Raw genomic sequence first — 18,495 nt, 5'->3', positions numbered from 1 at the left:
CACTGGGGTCTCGAACTCCGCATGCCAGCGCCCTGGAGAAGACCCTCTGCGTGGAGCCCCCTCTTGGCTGAGCAAAGGTCTTCTTAGCTAAGCCCCAAGTTCAAGGTACAAGTTTGGAATAACAGGCCTGGGTAGAAATGAAATGAAACCCGCCTAGCAACCAGGAGAGCCTAACACAAATTACCTAGAAGCTGCCAAGGGCTGGTCTGAGACAACCTGGGCGCACGCTATGGTCACCTCCTTTGTGGACTGAGGGCAGGGCTGGGTCCCGTGGACTCTTGATTCCCAGCATTAGCTCAAATCCGTTAAACCACAACTACACGGTCCTCAGCCTCGAAGGGTGCTCCAGGGTGACAGCAATTCCAATGCTGCTTATCTCTCGGGAGGGAACGAGTCCCTCAGCCCGTCCTCCATTGGGAAGCCCAAGCAGTGCTTGCGACCTGGGTCACCCAAGGCACGACGACCGCACTACACAGCAGAGACGGCTCCCTGAATGTGGCATAAGGCCCTCTTAGCGAACCATCCCGTCTTACTTCAACAACAAGTAAGTGGCCTGGAACTCTTGGTGGACTCTCAGCGCACCAACCACAGCCACTGGGGAGGCCAGCAGGGAGGCCGGTTGCTCCGACGCACCATCCTTTCTGTGAAATACCCAGGCGGTCGCCACAGCGGGGCTGCATTAGGCCATTTCTGGGCCCATAAGGAGACAGGAGGCCTCCTGTCCCACCCTTCCTCCTTCCACCCTCTCCATCCCCACGAGTCCAGTGAGCATCCGGCGGCTCTCAGGCTCTCAGGGCTGTCAGCCCCGCCAGATGCCCGCTGACACCTGTATGTCCCCCTCCCTCTGGCCCTTATTGTTTCTTTCTCCAGTAAACAGACAATGAGCCTGTGGGGAACACCAAGTTCTAATTCATCTCCAAGAAGCCTGTAGCCTAGTCGAGTAGATAAGAAACCAGACCAAGTGGGACAGAGGAGCTGGCAGCAATCACAGAGTGCCCTTCCCTTCCTTCAGGAGACGTGGGATGTGCCCAACCCCCACCCATCCTGTACAAAGACACAGGAATGAACTGCCAGGGCTCCAGGTCACCCACACCTGGACACCCATCCTGGCCTGTCACTCAGCTGCATGACGTGACTATCCCACACAACCTCAGGTGCTATCACCTGCAACATGAGCGCCCTCCTGAGGACAGGTGTGGGAGGACTCGGCCTGTCCCAGGCAACCTCACGTGCTATCATCTGCAACATGAGCGCTACCGCCTTCCTGAGGACAGGTGTGGGAGGACTCGGCCTGCTGTGGGTGGCGGCCTGCCCTGCTTTCTCAGGCTGACCAAGTGAAGGAGATGGGAGGGAACAAGCACCAGGGCCACACAGGGCTCACGGAGACACAGGCCCTGCCTTTAGGGTGCATCCTCTTGCCCACTCAAGACTGCAGAGGCATTTCAGAGATCTCATTGGTCAGACAGGCCAAAGTGTAGCCCCAGGCCCCATCACAAACCCAGCAACCATCACTGCCAGGCAGATCTTCAAGAACTCAGCAAGGTTTTGTTCTGCAAAGTACTTAGAAGTGACAGGCTTAAGCCAAATCTCCACACACACTAGAATGACATTTGGTCACACCAAACAGTAGTACACCTTTTGTCTGTTAAGCCACCTTCTTATAAGGAAAAACATTTATTTTCCCAACCTTGAAAATGCCAGTCAAGAGCTAAAGTTCAATCCAAATTTTTGAGGAAAACAAACGTGCCCTAAGCTGTGGGGAACAGGCCTCTAAGAGCGGCCCTGGCCTGTCCTGCTCTTTCCAGCTGCAGGCTCCTGGGGAGCAGAGCCCACACCTTACCATCCTCTCCAGCAGCTACAGGCGTGGAGAATGCAGGGCGTGGCGGGTGCCAGCCAGGGGGATCGGTGGGAGGAGGTGGCTGGACACTCTAGGTCGAAGTGGGGGCCCAAGCCATGGCCTGTGTGCCCCCAGGGGATCAGCAGGATGACCTAAGTCACAGGTGACTGATCAGAGCCACAGGTGACTGATCTGAGTCAGGTCAACAGGGACATAAGAAAACATGAGAATGCTGACAACGGGAATGATGACTGCATGCAGCCAGACCTATCACTGCCACGGGGAGTGGGCGCCCTATCCCTGTGGGACAGCTCCATGCAGGGATGACAGACAGGGAGCCAGGTGCCAAGCAGACAGTTCTGACCTGGCAGGTCTGGGCTGGGGCTGAAGGGCAGGCATTTCTTGTTTTTTTTTTTTTTGAGACGAAGTCTCGCTCTGTCGCCCAGGCTGGAGTGCAGTGGCGCGATCTCCACTCACTGCAAGCTCCGCCTCCCGGGTTTACGCCATTCTCCTGCCTCAGCCTCCCGTGTAGCTGGGACTACAGGTGCCCGCCACCTCGCCCGGCTAGATTTTTGTATTTTTTTAGTAGAGTAGGGGTTTCACCGTGTTAGCCAGGATGGTCTTGATCTCCTGACCTCATGATCCGCCCGTCTCGGCCTCCCAAAGTGCTGGGATTACAGGCTTGAGGCACCGCGCCCGGCCGAGAAGCAGGCATTTCTAACAAGTACCCAAGTGGCCCCACTTTGAGAGCTGCAGCCTTAGAATAGCTCTGGGGACTCCTCAGTGCCGAGGGCTCTTCACCCCTTTCTACCCGGCCTCCACCCCCGACAAGCCTCTTGGGCACAGCTTGGCTCTCAGGACTGTAAACCAAAAATAAAATCCTGAGTCCCCTGACTAACGGAACTGAACCCCCTCTTGGCCCCCCAGGGCAACCTGCGGAAACAAATTCCAAGCCCCGAAGGCAAGGGAGGTCAGACACGCCTGGCTGTAACCACCTCCCTTTGGAGTTGAGGCAGAGCTGACCAGCGTGAATGAAACAGAGGTCACGAACAGCACAGCCTCACCACCAAACTCCAGCCTGACTCGGGTACAGCACCTCATGATAGATAGCAAACCCTGAAGGAAATCAAAATATTTCACCCCACATACACTTATTTCCTGGACATATTTGAAATGGTCCTGCAAAGCTGTCTTTTGTGAGGGAAATTTGCATCTGTAGAGAATCTCCCTCCCTTTCTAGGTCTTTCCTGAATCTAGGAGACATTTAATGAGTCTGACAGCATTAAGGTCTGAAAAGAGACATTTACCCTCTATTGTCCCCAAGGCTGCTGCCTGTGACGCTTCATCTACTTAACCTTGGCCTCCGGCCGGGCGCGGTGGCTCAAGCCTGTAATCCCAGCACTTAGGGAGGCCGAGACGGGCGGATCACGAGGTCAGGAGATCGAGACCATCCTGGCTAACATGGTGAAACCCCGTCTCTACTAAAAAATACAAAAAACTAGCCGGGCGAAGTGGCGGGCGCCTGTAGTCCCAGCTACTCGGGAGGCTGAGGCAGGAGAATGGCATAAACCCGGGAGGCGGAGCTTGCAGTGAGCTGAGATCCGGCCACTGCACTCCAGCCTGGGTGACAGAGTGAGACTCCGTCTCAAAAAAAAAAAAAAAAAAAAAAAAAAAAACCTTGGCCTCCACAGCCCCTTTAGCTTAACTCAAGCATTTCTCTCTGCTGACTTCAAGTCTTTAGACAAAGCTTAACTCTTTCAACCCATTGCTAATCAGAATCCACCTATGATCTGTAAACCTACCCCTTCCTATACCTTACATGTACAGATTTATGTTTCTCTGCCTGTAACTTCTGTCTCTCTAAAACGTATAAAATCAAATTAACATGACTGCCTGGAGCACACTTTCTTAGGACCTCTTGACACTCTTCCCCGGGCCATGGCCACTCCATTCATTGGCTCAGAACAAACCTCTTTCAATACTTTATAGTTTGGCTTTTTAGCCAACAGGACCCTCTGCCTGGGCTCCCTGAAGCCCTCTCCCTGCTGCCTGGTCAGGCCACCTGCTGTCTTTCACTTTCAGCCATATCCTCCTCCAGTCTCAGTCTCAGGCCCAAGCCTGTTCTTCCTGCTGTGACTGGGAAGACAGTCAGACCCTCTAAAGGAACCTTATTGAGTTGAGTTAATCCCACCACTGGGTATGGAGGTTACTGTGTGGCTCTCAGGAGTGGCCTTCCTTCTGAGCTCCGGGGACAGTTCTCAAGGCTGCCTAAGCGCTGCTTCAGCTACAGAATCTGCAATATTTGAATCTGGTTACCATCTTTAGACTTCAGCGACTCAAGTGAAAAAAAAAAAAATCAAACCCAAAACCCACAAAAAAGCAAAACAGGTGACAAAGTCCTGCCAGGGCCACCTGCATTTTAATAAACATAACTGTTTCTGCCACTGAATAACACACAAGAACTGAAGGGTTCTCTACATGATTGAATTGTTTTCCTAAAAGCAGTGTCTAAAAACCCCACTGAACAGTTTTTCTGTCTTTCTATTCCAGTCTCTGACCTCAGTTCTGACTGAGGTCAACAGGGACGTAAGAAAACATGAGATCAAAGAGGAGGAATCCATTAGAATCAAAAGGCCCCATCACCGTGAGGTAAGAGGAGAATGCATTTTAAAGATAACCACTTACAATGACATACAAAAGCCCTATTTAGAGTTGAAAAAAAAAGATTTCTTTACAAATGTGTTTGGCGATGAGAAAAATACAGCAGGATTGGGTATAAGACATAAAAACAAAGGTGCAGGAAGAAAGAACAGCAATTTGTTACAGCTCTTGCCCACTGAAACATGTAATTAGAGGTTAGCACAACACAGGAAGCCCTGCCAAACCTCACTGGCTTGGGAGGACCTCCTACTTCAGTGATTTAAATTCCATTTTCAGGGAAGGGTGTGGTGAATGCCCCTCCCACGCCAACTCTGACCTGTAGAGCAGGCGAGTTAACTTCGTGACTGATTAACAACGTGCGACCAAATGAAAGCACTCAACAGTAAAGTGCGGAACACTACCGGCAGTTTGGTGAAACATTTCTCAAAGGCTGTGCATCTGTGATCAAGGAACCCACCAAAGAAATGCTTTGTAGAGTTAAAAAAAAAAAATGCTTTGTAGGTTATTGTGGGTTATTATAGAGAAGTCTCCAGAGTATTTGCATCGCTAAGTTGTGGGTTCACTCTGAGCACCCACTATACAGCCAGCTATCCGAACCAGGAAGTTAATGATGAAGGTTTAAAGGGAATGAGGTAGCTACGAGTGTGGAATAGAAATTAGGGATTCTCAGAGAACAGGAATTCTAGGCACTGATGTGGAATAACTGGGGATGGGGTGTGTGGACGCCAGGAAACAGCTAGGGTAGGAGGTCTGGCAGGTCAATGAAGTTATTGGGGCTCAAAACACAGGTATTTTGAGAGCTCGGATACGGGAGGGCTTCCCTATCCCCAAGTGTGCGGTGAGGGCTGCGGGAAAATGGTTTCATTTTGACTTGTGACAGCCCGACTCGCCAGGATCTAACCTGGAGAAGACGTGGGGAGCAGCTGGCTTAGTTCCCTGCCCCTGGAAAGGCCAGGGTTGATCCGAGTGGGGTGCCTCTATGGAGCAGGGGCTGGCTCTGCGGTAAGGAAAGAAAAACGGGAGAGGGGCCCCGGGACCCGCCTTCTGGGGCGATCGCAGGGGGTCCTGGAAGGCCGCGGTCCCGGGGGTCGGGGGTCCCCGCGCGGGGGCGCGCCTCACCTCGCACATCCCCGGCCAGGGCCCGCCAGGTGGGCGCGTAGCCGATGCAGTGGCCACACCACGACGAGTAGAACTGCACGAGCCACGCGGCCGAGCTGTTGGCGGTGGCCCCGCGCACGCTGCCGCTGTCCAGCACCCACACTGCGTCCTCGCCCGCGCGGTACAGCCGCGCCGCACCGCCCGCGCCCGGCCCTGCCGCCGCCGCCGCCAACAACACTAGCAGCCGCGGCAACCGTGCGGCCCGCGGCGGGGACGAGCGCCGGGCTGCCGGCGCAGGTCCCGCTCCGACTCCCGGGCTGCGCGCCACAGCCACCCCGGCCGCCGCCATGTTGGAAGTGCCGCCGCCGCGCTGAACTTTCACCCTAGCAACCACCGTCACGTGCGCCGGCGCGCCCGGCCCCGCCCCCGCGCGTCCAGTTCTGTCCCGCCCCGCCCCCGTACGTCTGATCCCACCCTCTCTCCCCGCCCCCGCGCTATGGCCCCGCCTCCTCCCCGCCCATTCGTGGCAGCCCCGCCCCCAAGAGTCTGATGACGCCATCTCCCCGCCCATGCATGGCAGGCTCCGCCCAGGCCCCGCCCCGCCCCGCCGCGCGATCCCCAAACCCCTTCCTTGAGCCGGGTCAGGTGGCCACATTTAGCAAATGAAAGTGCACGACGCCAGGTTCAATGTAGATTTCAGACAAATAGTCGGTTTTTCAGCCTAGGTCTGTGCCATGCCTGAAATGCAAATTTAACAAGACATTATTGGACGTAAAAAACTATTCCGGAGTTCTTTTACTTGGCAACCCCACCTGGGGCTTCAGAGGGTCTGCAAGCCAGCCTCGACTTTCTAATATGAGATTTGAACGCTTAGAATATGCAGCAAAACATCCACTCAAAGTCAGATGTGTTGCATGCTACCTTTTAGGGTGTTCCAGTCGAACGCAGCTTTAAGGTTTGGAAATGAAATCATACGACTTTTTGCTTCATTGAACAGGATACCTGGGGTTTTTTAGTTCCTATTCCTAATTTTTACACGTCAGTATTTTCTCTGAACTGTGTAACCAAAACAAAAAAAAGGGAATGGGTGAGCCTGGGCAACATAGCAAGAGCCCATCTCTTAAAAAAAAAAACTGGGCATGTTGGTGCACACCTGTAGTCTCAGATACTTGAGGGGGTAAGGTGGGAGGATGGCTTGAGCCTGGGAGCTCCAGGCTGCAGTGAGCCGTGACTCTGCCACTGCACTCCAGCCTGGATGACAGAGCGAGACCTTGTCTCAAAATAAATAGATAACTGTATTGTGGGGTTCTATGTAAGATTTTGTTTAAACGGTTTTGCTGCTAACAACAGTTAACCCCAGATGAGAGGATTGTCCCCAGAGGGCCCCTGGCCGAGGCACCTGCTCCCTTTCCCTCACGTCCTGCGTCTCCCTGTTCACGTTTCCTTCCATCACCCATGTTTCCTGGCTTCTGCTCTGTGCCAAGCCTTGGAGACAAAGCGAGAACAAAACCGAGCCCCCAATGCCCCTGGCCTGCCATTCAGGCAGACCCAAAACAAACCAATACGTAAAACAGCCAACGCGTGCTATGAAAAGCAGTGAAGCCGCATAGGGAGGCGAGTGCCAGCAGGGCTACCGTACACAGGAGAGTGGGGAAGTCTTTGAGAAGGTGACCCGAGTGGAGAAGGAGGTGAGGGAGGAGGCACATGGCCCAGGCAGAGGAGCCATACATGCAAAGGCCCTGGGGCAGAAGGGTGCTGAGCGCACTGGAGGAACAGCGAGGAGCCGGAGCCGGGCCTGGTGGGAGCGGAGCAAGCTGGGGAAAGTGTGGGAGGGAAGAAAAGCTGAGAGCCTGAGCGAGACCCAGGGGGCCTCACAAGCCGGGCCGCAGACTTGAGCTTTGATGCTGAATTGGGGTCCGCCATGGGAGGATCGGTGCAAGGATGCAGCTCTGCCCTTCGAGTTGCAGCGTAGGAGGGGCAGGAGGGGAAGCAGGGGACCTGGGAGGGGCCGCTGCCTCCTTCCACCAGCTGGAGGGACTCAGGGAAGGGGTGAGAGGCAATGCTGGTGGAGGGGTCGGCTGAGCCTGGGTGGAGGCGGGGGGTGTCACATTGGCAGAGTTTGGGCCAAAGCAATTGGAGGAATGGGGTTGCTTACGGCTGAGACTAAATCCTGCAGCAGTGAGATGGGAGAGCTATGCTGGGGAGGACGCCAGGAGTTTGCTTTGGACCCGTTACATCTGAGCAGCCTTTTCAACCTCTAAGGGAGGTGTCAGGTCAGGGTTTGGAAGTGGGAGTCGAGTCTGGAGCTCAGAGCTTGAGGTCCCCCAGGGAGGCTGTGGGACAGAGGGGAGGGCCACATGTCAAGCCCCAGGCCTCCAGAAGGAGCAGCAGCGAGGTGCAGGGGAAGAGGGAGTGGAGAAAAGGAGCCTGATCCGGCTGAGACAAAGGATGCCATGAGCCCAACTGGAGGGGCACATTCAGAACATCGGGGCAACACTTCACCCCAAACCTGCTCGGTGAAATGGAGCCACCCATGGGACCAAGCTCAGCCCAGCACTTAGAGGCCACACCCCAAAACAACCAGAGTTTCTCCAACCCAAGACAGGGTGGGGGAGGAGAAGGGGTTGGGATTGAATCTCAGAGTTTAGGCAAGAGCTCTCTGTGCTGAGCCAGGTCCTGCCCAAAGCCCGCGTGAAATCTGCCCCTCGTCCTACAGGAGAGGCGTCCGCATGTCGCTGTGGCAAAGGCCAGGTGACTGCAGGCGCGGTTAGCATGCGTGCCGCTGAGCGAGGAAACACGTGGCTGGTGGTAATTTTCAGGTGCCCTGAGAGAGACAGCTCTGGCTTCAAAGGGATCAAAATGTGGGGAGATCACATCTCAGACCTGATGAGATAAGGTGCTGTGCAGGCTGAGGCAGCATCTTGGACCTAATTTGCTGTGTTGGATCCTGATGAGCCTGATTCAGGGAAGGCCTCCAAGATTTGCAGTTGATCTATTGTTCCCTGTATAGAGCAGGTACTTGCCCTCAATCCTACCCTTAGGGCACAAAGCCTTGATGCTATCTGCTTCAGGTTTCTGCACATCCCTTCTTTTTTTTTTTTTGAGACGGAGTCTTGCTCTTTCGCCCGGGCTGGAGTGCAGTGGCCGGATCTCAGCTCACTGCAAGCTCCGCCTCCTGGGTTTTACGCCATTCTCCTGCCTCAGCCTCCGGAGTAGCTGGGACTACAGGCGCCCGCCACCTCGCCCGGCTAGTTTTTTGTATTTTTAATAGAGACGGGGTTTCACCCTGTTAGCCAGGATGGTCTCGATCTCCTGACCTCGTGATCCGCCCGTCTCGGCCTCCCAAAGTGCTGGGATTACAGGCTTGAGCCACCGCGCCCGGCCTCTGCACATCCCTTCTAAACCAACCTCCCCTGTGGCAGATAAGCCCTGGGCCTGGGGGTGCTGGCGGGATCCCATCTGTCTGGGCCTCCAGAGATACAGATGTGGCTTCTATTTGTAAATCCCTACTAAATGTTTCTTCCTGAGAAACTGGACCTGTCAGCCCCTTTCTTCTGCCTCTCAGCCTCTTCCATCTTTGGGGCAGATTTGCACAAGCCTGCCCATCGTGGAACAGGTATTGATATTCCTGGTTGTTTGTTTGTTTGTTTGTTTTGAGACGGAGTCTCGCTCTGTCGCCCAGGCTGGAGTGCGGGGGTGCGATCTCGGCTCACTGCAAGCTCCACCTCCCGGGTTCACGCCATTCTCCTGCCTCTGCCTCCCGAGTAGCTGGGACTACAGGCACCTGCCACCACGCCCGGCTAATTTTTTTTTGTATTTTAGTAGAGACGGGGTTTCACCGTGTTAGCCAGGATGGTCTCGATCTCCTGACCTCGTGATCCGCCCACCTCGGCCTCCCAAATTACTGGGATTATAGACGTGAGCCACCACGCCTGGCCTGATATTCCTCAGAAGGGGAAACTGAGGCTCAGAGGGCTGACTACTGTGTGAGGTGAAGGGCACATGGCATGTACGTGACAGAGAGGAGAGTCTCAGGCCCACGTGCCTCCCAGAACCCAGGAGGGCCCACTCCAACGCTTGTGTTGCAGACAAAGGCAGAACCCCAGCTCTGAGCCGCCTCCCTTTCCACACGGGGAGAGCGGAGATGAGGCCTGATGGATTTCAATGGCCCTGGCTCCAGGACTGGTCCTGCCATCCACATCTCCCCCTTTAGCAGGACTTTGGCATGGAGGGCTCAGCTGCTTATGACTACCACCCATTTTGGGAAAACTTCTGAGGAGGAATTGTGCACACCTGTGCCAGCCCCTGAGTACTGGCTATGTGCCAGGAACAGTGCCCGGGGGAACAATTCTCCATGTCCTCACTAGGACACCATGAGGAGGTGGGTGGCCACCCTCCTGGGACTGTGGACACAGAGGCACGTCTGAGGGCAGGGGCTCCCTGCCAGACCCCTATGGAGAGGTGGAGCAGGGTCCAGGCAGCCTCAGAGCCCGAGCTGGCTCCCAGTACCAGTGTGGCCGGTGCTGCATCAGCTACAGACTGATGGACATGGTGAGTGGCGGGCAGGGGAAGGGTGGCAGGAAGCCCCGGGGCAGGGGCAGGGGGTGTGTGTGATCCCATCCTCCGCTCCCAGCTTTGATGCTGCCGTGTGGTGGGTGGACGGGACAAGGTGCCATGGGATGGCTGTGGGACCTGCCAGCACTCTTCCAGGACCCCAAAGCTGCCTGGGGAGCCGGGAAAAGGATGGCTTCTGAGCCTGGCTTTGCTGGGCATGAACAGGCCAGGTTCGACCCTGGGGACAGAGAAAATGACCCGCAGGGACCCTGCTCTGCCTGGGCAGTGAGTGAGTTCTCCCAGTCCCCTGGGTGCCAGGAGGCTTTGCTTCCCAGGAGTGTGTGCAGCCACGACCTTTCATAAAAGGGCCCCCCGGCCTTCATGTGTGTTTTATGAGGGTGGCCATGATGGCCACGCAGGGCAGGGAATCAAAAGGACTCGTAAAGTTTGTCTGATGATTTGGGACTGGGAGTGCTGCGGACACGTCCATGGGCATTTTATGCAGGAGGGAACCGTTAAGCAGGGAAGCTGAAAGAGACAGATCACGGGAAAATTAAACGTAGGGTTTAACTGAGAAATAATCATTTTCTATGAAAGATAATGACTTCTCTGGAGGCTGGTATCAAGATTTATTGGCCCAAGCGGTGACGACAGATCAGAGCCTAGGCAAGAACAGCAGGAGACCTTGAAGGGGAGGAACCTTGGATTACCATCTCGCGCGGTCGATATATCTGAATGCCAAAGCCCTCTGCTCTGTATGTGTCGTGTTGGGAGATTAAATGTATTTACACCTCTGGTGGAGTGGTTTTTGCTCCTGTAGTCAGAGTAACCTGATAGCTCCGGCCCCCTCCAGCGCTGCCGTCCTTGGAAGCCCTGGCCCAGGTTTTCCTTCGTTCCTCACGACCAGCCCCATTCAAGGGCACCCTGCCACCGGCACCTGCTGGGCTCCCAGGGAAAGTCACTCTGGTTCCAGCTGTGAGTGCAGCCGCTGCATCACACCGCACGTCAGCACCAACCATGTGGCGGCGAGCCGGGAAGCCATCAGATTCGCCGCAAATCGGCGGGACTTCAGTGGGGGAGATTTATTGCCATGCCAGATGCGTGTGTGTGAAATATATAATTCCTCTCACACGGCCTCATAAATCCAAAAGGGTCAGCAATAAATGGAAAAAAATAAAAAATCACAGACTAATTTGTTCGGAAGACTAGAAGGGGATCCATGAGAAAGCTGTAGCTCAGCTCAAAGTTTGTTCTGAAACTGAGAGCACGGAGCAGGAACACATTCCCCACTGGATCCAAACCTCTGCGTTCTCAGGTGGGCTGGGCAGGAGCCGGTGCAAAATCAGATGCCTGGCCCGAGCTGGGCTTCCCACGCACATGGTGAGTGGGGGCCCTGACACAGGCCGGCCATCCTAACGGCACCTGGGGCTGAGCAGCCGCCCCAGGGCTGGAGAAGGCAGGCTGGGCCCAGCTGCTGCCCAGCAAGGGGTGTCTGGAGAGGGGCTCTTACCTCACGGAAGGGGGCCCAAAGGGGTTCTCAGGGGCCTGGGGTCTCTCACCAGAGCTATGGGGTAGAGGGCCCTGGCAGCTCCGTGTGTCCTGTGACCTGGAGCCTTAGGGCTTTGCTAGGCCAGCTTTGTGATGTCTCCCACCAGACTGCATGCATAAAGTCTGGAGTGTGGTTCTTTCTCAAAGTGGAGGAGGCCTGAGGCCCTGGACAGGAGAAGCCACATCCTGGAGGGATCAGTGCTGGGACACAGAGGTCCCTGAGGCCAACACACTGCCCATCAACTCCCCATTCAAGGAGAGACCCTCACATTCAAAAGGATCCCAGAGAAATTACAGGGGTCCCAGCAAATCCTCTGGAAGCAAAGAAAAGTCCATGACACCAGGAGAAATCGGATGCCCTGGCCTTCCAGGCACAGCGAGTCCTAAACATGCTCCAAAAGAGACCTTGGACCACTGATTCCCGGAGGACAAGCCCCCGGCTGTGCGGGCTGCAGGAGAAATGACCTTGGGCCTTTGAGCTGAGGCTTCCTCTGGTCTGTGCAGCTCAGGTGAGAGACGCCCATGCCCAGTCTCCCCAGCTGCACGTCATCTGCTGGCCGTGTGGCCGGGGTAGGGGTGGCGGGGGGGGGCACCTCCAAAGTCAAAGCAGGCAGATGCCCCCGACTGTCTTCTAAACAGGGCTCAGGGGTGTGAGTCAGCACCAGCCGGGCCCACCCCAGCTCTTCTTTACCCCAAATGTTCTCTCTTCCTCTCTTGGCCTTCGCTGATCCCCATGACCCCTGTCCTGGCATAGGCGCTGCTCCACCCCTGTCCTCGCTCCTGTTCTTGACGACTCTGATGTTCCTGCCTTTGGGCTGCAACACCTTTTCTTGGACGCCTCTTCATGGCTTTGATGCGAAGGAGTGGGTGTGCAGTCTGGGCCCGGCTCCAGGCGACCGTCCCGCACAGCCAGCCACCCAGCCGGTCCACCCTGGGAAAGTCCAGGCCTCTAGGTTCTTTTTTTTTTTTTTTTTTGAGACGGAGTCTCACTCTGCCGCCCAGGCTGGAGTGCAGTGGCCGGATCTCAGCTCACTGCAAGCTCCGCCTCCTGGGTTTACGCCATTCTCCTGCCTCAGCCTCCCGAGTAGCTGGGACTACAGGCGCCCGCCACGTCGCCCGGCTAGTTTTTTGTATTTTTTAGTAGAGACGGGGTTTCACTGTGTTAGCCAGGATGGTCTCGATCTCCTGACCTCATGATCCGCCCGTCTCGGCCTCCCAAAGTGCTGGGATTACAGGCTTGAGCCACCGCGCCCGGCCGGCCTCTAGGTTCTTACTCCCACATGTGCATGTGTATGCCACACACAGCTCACAATGACATCGTGGACGCCTGGGCATCTCTGTAGTTCCAGAAAACACTCCTAGGGGCTGCACCTGGGGCCAGTGTGGAGAGAGCTGCTAAGGAGTCGTGCAGGACCCTCCTAGTGAGCCGCGTGGAGATGAGGTCCACTGCCTGGTCTCTCTCCACACCTGGGAGATGCGCACAACGGCCTGAGTCTGTCTCCAGGAGCAGCTCTCTGCCCAGTGAGCCCTCGGGCCCAGGTGGGTCCTCTACCTGGCGGCTCAGGCCTCCCTCGATGTCCTCGCTGGCATGCTCCAGGGACCCACACTTTCCACTGGTGGCCAAGGGTACTTGGCCTGGGGGAGAGGATGCCGGGGCTGCTTGTCAGGGACGTGGAGGTGTGGCTGCCTGTGGGGGTGTGGCTGCCTTCCTGCTCTTATCCAGCATTTCTTTGGGGTCTCGGGCCCTGGTGGGGGTCTTGGCCAAGCAGGCTCGGCTGCCGAGGGGCCCCACTGCAGATGAAGCAGTGTCTAGGAGCTCATCCAGACCCACCAAGAGCTGTCCCGACCCTCCCTGGCTCTCTGCACACCCAGAGCTCTGTGCTCCTTCCCAGGGCTCTCCCCGACTGCCCAAGACCTCCTCAAAGGCCACATCAGCCCAGAACCCTGTGCCCAAAGCAGGAGCCCAGTCCTCCGACGAACTGCCAATCGTCATGTCCGCGTCACCAGCTGCCAACAGCCCTGACAGACCTTCCCTGGCCACAGAGGCCACTCTGGATGGAGCTGGGGGCTGCACTGATGGCCCTGGGAGCCCTCCAGGGACACTGCCTGACCCCTCATACGACGGGTGCCTTGGCCAGCTGACAGGTTCAGGCCACTGGCTGCCTCCGGCCTCATCCCCTGCTATAGAACTGCATCTACCCAACTGGTCCTCAAGGCTTCCACCTGGTCCAGCCACCCCTAGGCAGAGCCCCGACTCCTGGGTTCCCGCGGACCCCTGGAGCCCAGGAAACAGTCCCTCCGGCAGACTCTCCTCAGACAAGGAGGACAAATCCTGGGTGGTGATGGCGCTGTCCTCCCCGAGGGGCCCCGAGGGCGGGGAAGGGAAGGCATCTGAGCCTGGGTTGGTGTCTTCGCCATCACTCTGTGCCTGGGGAGTGGGAGGAGGTGGGGGTAGGGGGTCCTCCCTGTGGATGGAGGACGGGAGGTCAGCACTGCCGTAGGACAGCAACTCGTCCACGGGAGACAGGATCTCAATCAAGACGTCACTGGCAAGTGGGGGACAGGCTTCCTCCAGGACAGTGGGGGCTCCATTCCCACCGGGCCCAGGCACCCAGCTCTCAGTTACTAGGAGTGCCAGCCTGCCCAGGTCCCCGGGAGGAGCCTGCAGGGTCACTGGGGTCTCGGGCTCTGGCATGAGGCGCGGGAGTTTGCTCTTGGTGGACATACTTGAGTCAGCATCCCGAGTTCCCTCCTGGTAGCCAGAAGTCTCTCCTCCTTTGCCGAAATCTGCTCCTTCACTCCCAGAGGTCCCCAAAGGAAAGGCTGGCAGTGAGTCCGAGTCGCTGGCAGAAAAGATTTGGGGTGGGAACACCACACCGGCGGCCTCAGGGGGTGCCTGGCATGCTTCTCCTGTGTCTGACACCCCCGTCAGGCTCTCACTGGTCCCAAAAGCTTCCTGCCCCTCCCCAGGCTGTGGGGAGGGACGAGCTACCTGGGGCTCCACACCACTTTCAAGGCCGGATGAGCCACCTGCAGGCAGGGAGCTCCCCGAGGCTGGCTCGGCCCCGGTACAGGGTTCTGGCGGGTCCTCCTCTCTGTCCTCGTCCCAGACTTTGCTGGAGGCCTCTGACAGCTCTGACCCTGACCTTGGAGAAGGGATGTCTGGGAAAGGCAGCAGCCAGCCTGCCTTCGGGCTTTGCTCCGCTGCTGAACCTTCTGCCACAGCCGTGTCCAAGGAGGAACCACGCAGGGGGCTGGCCCCACTGCCCTGGGGCCTCTGCCAGGTGACCCGTCCTCCACCCCCAGGAACACTGCCTGGCCGAGGCTCACCCTGGTTTGGCCCCCAGGACAAAGGCAGGCCGGCTTCCTCCGAGGAGTGTCGGGCAGAGAGCTCTCCAGGCCAGGCGAAACCGCTGTCTGGGGAGTCTTTAGCTTCCGAGCCGGGAAGAGAGCTGGAGCTCTCAGAAAGTTGGACCAGGGTAGCCGCTGCTTTCTGGAACTCCCAGAGAGAGGGACAGGACAGGCTGGTCACAGAGCCTGCTGGGGAGGCGTGGGATGACACCATGGCTTCTTGCGAAGGCCCCCAGCAGGTTCCGGAAGCAGACTCAGAGCCGGGACCGCAGGAGGGGGTGGCGGGGAGAAGGGGACTGCCCTGGTGCAGGATCGGGGGCGCCACCTCCTCAGGGGCCACAGGAGCTGCTGAGAGAGGAGACAATCAACACTTGTCACTCTCTGCACCCTGGACCCCACGCATATCCCACGGCCCCCAAAGCCAGGAGGTCAGAACAGAGAAACACCCTGAACAGAGGCGGGAAAAGCGTCGAGGGTGCCAGCGTGTTGGACCCCTGTGATTCCACCCCAGCGGTTCACCACACCCACTCCCACCCACACGCAGTGAGTCATGTCCAGGGACCTTGCCGAGCCTCGGGGACCCAGCCTCATAGCACCGCAGCCGTGGTTCAAGGACTGACTGGTTGGCTTTGCCTTGTTTTATTTTCATTCGGGATGTGGGTGGATCCAGAGGATCCCTGACCGTCATTCACCTCCCCTGGCAACCCTGTGATGGGGAGGTGCGTGGGCAGAGCCCCCCAGTGGGGCAGTGGGGAAGGTAGGGGCTGTGTGTTGTGGGCAGAAGCTGGCTGTGACGTAGAAACGGCCTTGGGGGACCTTTAGTGGGGACTCGATGGCTGAGGGAGGGGCTGGGGCTGGGGCATCACCTGGGAAGGCAGCAGCCTGGGCAGCTTCCAGCCAGGTGGAGGAGACGCCGGGGACCTCCTGCAGGCAGGCCTCCATCCTGCAAGCATATTCATGGAGAACCCTGTGGGGATCCTGGTCCTCCTGGCCTCTTCCCCAGGGCCCACTGTCAGGGACCCCACTGGGCTCAGTCCACAGCCCACACTCGAAAAACATCCCAGCTAGTCCTCTGCCACCACCTGAGGTGACCCTGAGGGCAAGGGCTCCCCAGTGGCTTGTCTTAGGAGGCATCCAGTCTCAGTCCCACTGGATCAGGTGGCAGAGAGGGGTGGGGCAGCCACTCCCAGGGGGTTTGAGGCCCCTCTGCTGACCTTGGGCTGATTCATGGGTGACATCTTTATTTCCAAAAGTGGGTCAGACCCAGGAGGGCTCAGGGTGGGTGCACAGCTGTACCCCAGCAGCACAGCTGTGCCAGGAGAGAGTGAGGGTCTCCACAGCAGGGGGACAGGCAGTGCTGGCTGAACCCGTCTCCGTGCCTCAGGCTCCACCCCTGCCCCAGGTCCTGCCTGCTCCAGGGAGCCCAGCCCCACACCTCTGCTCCCCTGATCGCCAGCTCTCGGTTTCCTGGGACTCCTCCACGGGACTCTCGGCAAAATCCAGCCCCAATTCCGAGCCCTCTTCGCTCATGCTGCCCTCAGTCACCTGCTGGAGACACATTGGAGAAATGACACTGTCAGGATGTGGCCTCTGTCTCTGTCCACCTACTATAGCTGGATGGATCCCCTGTGCTTCCAGCGACCATGGTTAAGGAACAAAGACCACCCAAAAGATGGCTGTGGAGCCGGGCGCGGTGGCTCAAGCCTGTAATCCCAGCACTTTGGGAGGCCGAGATGGGTGGATCACGAGGTCAGGAGATCGAGACCATCCTGGCTAACACGGTGAAACCCCGTCTCTACTAAAAAATACAAAAAACTAGCCGGGCGACGAGGCGGGCGCCTGTAGTCCCAGCTACTCGGGAGGCTGAGGCAGGAGAATGGCGTGAACCCGGGAGGCGGAGCTTGCAGTGAGCTGAGATCTGGCCACTGCACTCCAGCCTGGGCAGCAGAGCAAGACTCCGTCTCAAAAAAAAAAAAAAAAAAAAGATGGCTGTGGAGACCCCCACTCATCAGATTCCCCTCCTCCCATTGGGCCCTGCCACCATGGAAAAAAAGCCTGTTTTTCTGCCCAGGTGTTGAGTGTTAGGGTGAGACCCAGAGAAATGGCAAACTTCAGAACTGAAGGCATCTGCCGGGAAGGGCCTCGGGACACTCATGGGATGGACCAGGAGACCCCGCAGGGCCACACAGCAAGGCCAGGCCCCACTCAGCCCACAGGAAGTGCACAGACACACCCGACTCACGCTGGCTTCCTGTGGGCCACAAGGACCTTCTCTGCCCCAGGAGTGTTGGCTGTGTTCCCCGAAGCTCCTCACATGGCTGTCTGTCGGAGCCCGGGGCTTCCCCGCTAAGGAAGGCCCGGGCTTGGTCTGAGGGTTTCCTGAAGGGCAAAGGGACTGTCAGCGCTGGCGGGGACAGATGCAGGAAGCAGAAGGAGCAGCTCCCAGGAATTCCGAAGTCACATAAAACAAATCTTAAAATTCAAAGTGACGCACGCCTTTCTGCAGTGCTTAGTTAGTATGAGGGCGGAAACGTACATGGTAGTTTGCTCCTAAAATGATCCTGTTATTGGACAGTTAGTGATCGAAGTCCCAGCCAAAATTTTAGAGAAAATTTGTTTAGAATTCAGAAGTCGGCTGGGCGCAGTGGCTCACGCCTATAAACCCAGCACTTTGGGAGGACGAGGTGGGTGGATCACAAGGTCAGGAGTTCGAGACCAGCCTGGCCAATATGGTGAAACCCCATCTCTACTAAAAATACAAAAATTAAGTGGGCATGGTGGTGGGTGCCTATAATCCCAGCTACTCAGGAGGCTGAGGCAAAAGAATTGCTTAAACCCGGGAGGCGGAGGTCGCAGTGAGCCAAGATCACGCTATTGCACTCTAGCCTGGGAGAGAGTGAGACTTTGTCTCAAAAATAATAATAATTATTATTATATTATTATTATTTAGAAGCCTCTTTCCCTCCCTCGGGGGAAACCTTTTGCCAGACCTTGCTCTTCCCCCTCGGTGCCATCCAGACAGACACTGGTGTGAGGCAGGAATGGCGCAGAGGGCTTGTGGGGGGCAGGCCTCGGACACAGCAAGGTCACCAGTGCACTGCCAGGGGATCGCAAAGGGGGACAAAGGGGTGGGTGGGGCCATCGCAGAACCCTCCCCAGGAGCACCAGGCCCTCCCCGCATTGCATCTTCATCTCCCTAGACTTTCGTTCTGTGGGGTCAGGGGACTGTGAGGGCCAAGGCCACCTGGCTAAGGGAACCGGAGCTGTTTGGCGAACGCCCAAGGAGGGGGAAGCTCCATCAGTGGGAACACCTGCCCTGGGCAGGTGTTCATGGCCCTGGGCTGCCCCAGTGACCACAGTGGGGTGTCACCCAGGGAGGCCTTGCGAGTGCAGTCTTTTGATCAGAGAGCGGCCAGCACTGCAATCAGGTAGCCCCAGGGCGAGCC

The 18,495-nt window shown here is 57.1% G+C and overlaps 2 protein-coding genes and 1 pseudogene across 8 annotated transcripts in view; 1 reads left to right on the top strand and 2 right to left on the bottom strand.

Moving 5' to 3' along the window:
• The window catches only part of QSOX2 (quiescin sulfhydryl oxidase 2), a 41,647-nt gene extending 35,682 nt beyond the window's left edge, over window positions 1-5,965 (bottom strand). The window contains exon 1 of the mRNA XM_033238575.1: window positions 5,618-5,965. Within this exon, the coding sequence (XP_033094466.1) occupies window positions 5,618-5,945 (328 nt within the window). The 5' untranslated portion in view covers window positions 5,946-5,965. The remainder of the gene's footprint in view (window positions 1-5,617) is intronic.
• A 2,360-nt stretch (window positions 5,966-8,325) lies between these two features.
• Window positions 8,326-12,630, top strand: LOC117099286 (annotated as a pseudogene).
• A 274-nt stretch (window positions 12,631-12,904) lies between these two features.
• Window positions 12,905-18,495, bottom strand: part of CCDC187 (coiled-coil domain containing 187) — a 50,004-nt gene continuing 44,413 nt past the window's right edge. For 3 of the 7 annotated variants that reach the window (XM_033238567.1, XM_033238572.1, XM_033238568.1), the window contains exons 23-26: window positions 17,292-17,428; window positions 16,485-16,597; window positions 15,916-15,992; window positions 12,905-15,397 (exon numbers count right to left, since the gene is read on the bottom strand). In XM_033238567.1, the coding sequence (XP_033094458.1) occupies window positions 13,362-15,397; window positions 15,916-15,992; window positions 16,485-16,597; window positions 17,292-17,428 (2,363 nt within the window). In that variant the 3' untranslated portion in view covers window positions 12,905-13,361. Of the gene's footprint in view, window positions 15,398-15,915; window positions 15,993-16,479; window positions 16,598-17,291; window positions 17,429-18,495 lie in introns of those variants that run through there. The other 4 variants (XM_033238570.1, XM_033238571.1, XM_033238573.1 and 1 more) reach the window with 4 other exon arrangements.

Source organism: Trachypithecus francoisi, unplaced genomic scaffold (assembly GCF_009764315.1).
Source record: "Trachypithecus francoisi isolate TF-2019V2 unplaced genomic scaffold, Tfra_2.0 Lachesis_group16, whole genome shotgun sequence".
In the NCBI taxonomy this organism is placed as follows: Eukaryota; Metazoa; Chordata; class Mammalia; order Primates; family Cercopithecidae; genus Trachypithecus; species Trachypithecus francoisi.
Note: the sequence above shows the minus strand (reverse complement) of the source record. Positions and strands in the feature narration are given on the sequence as shown.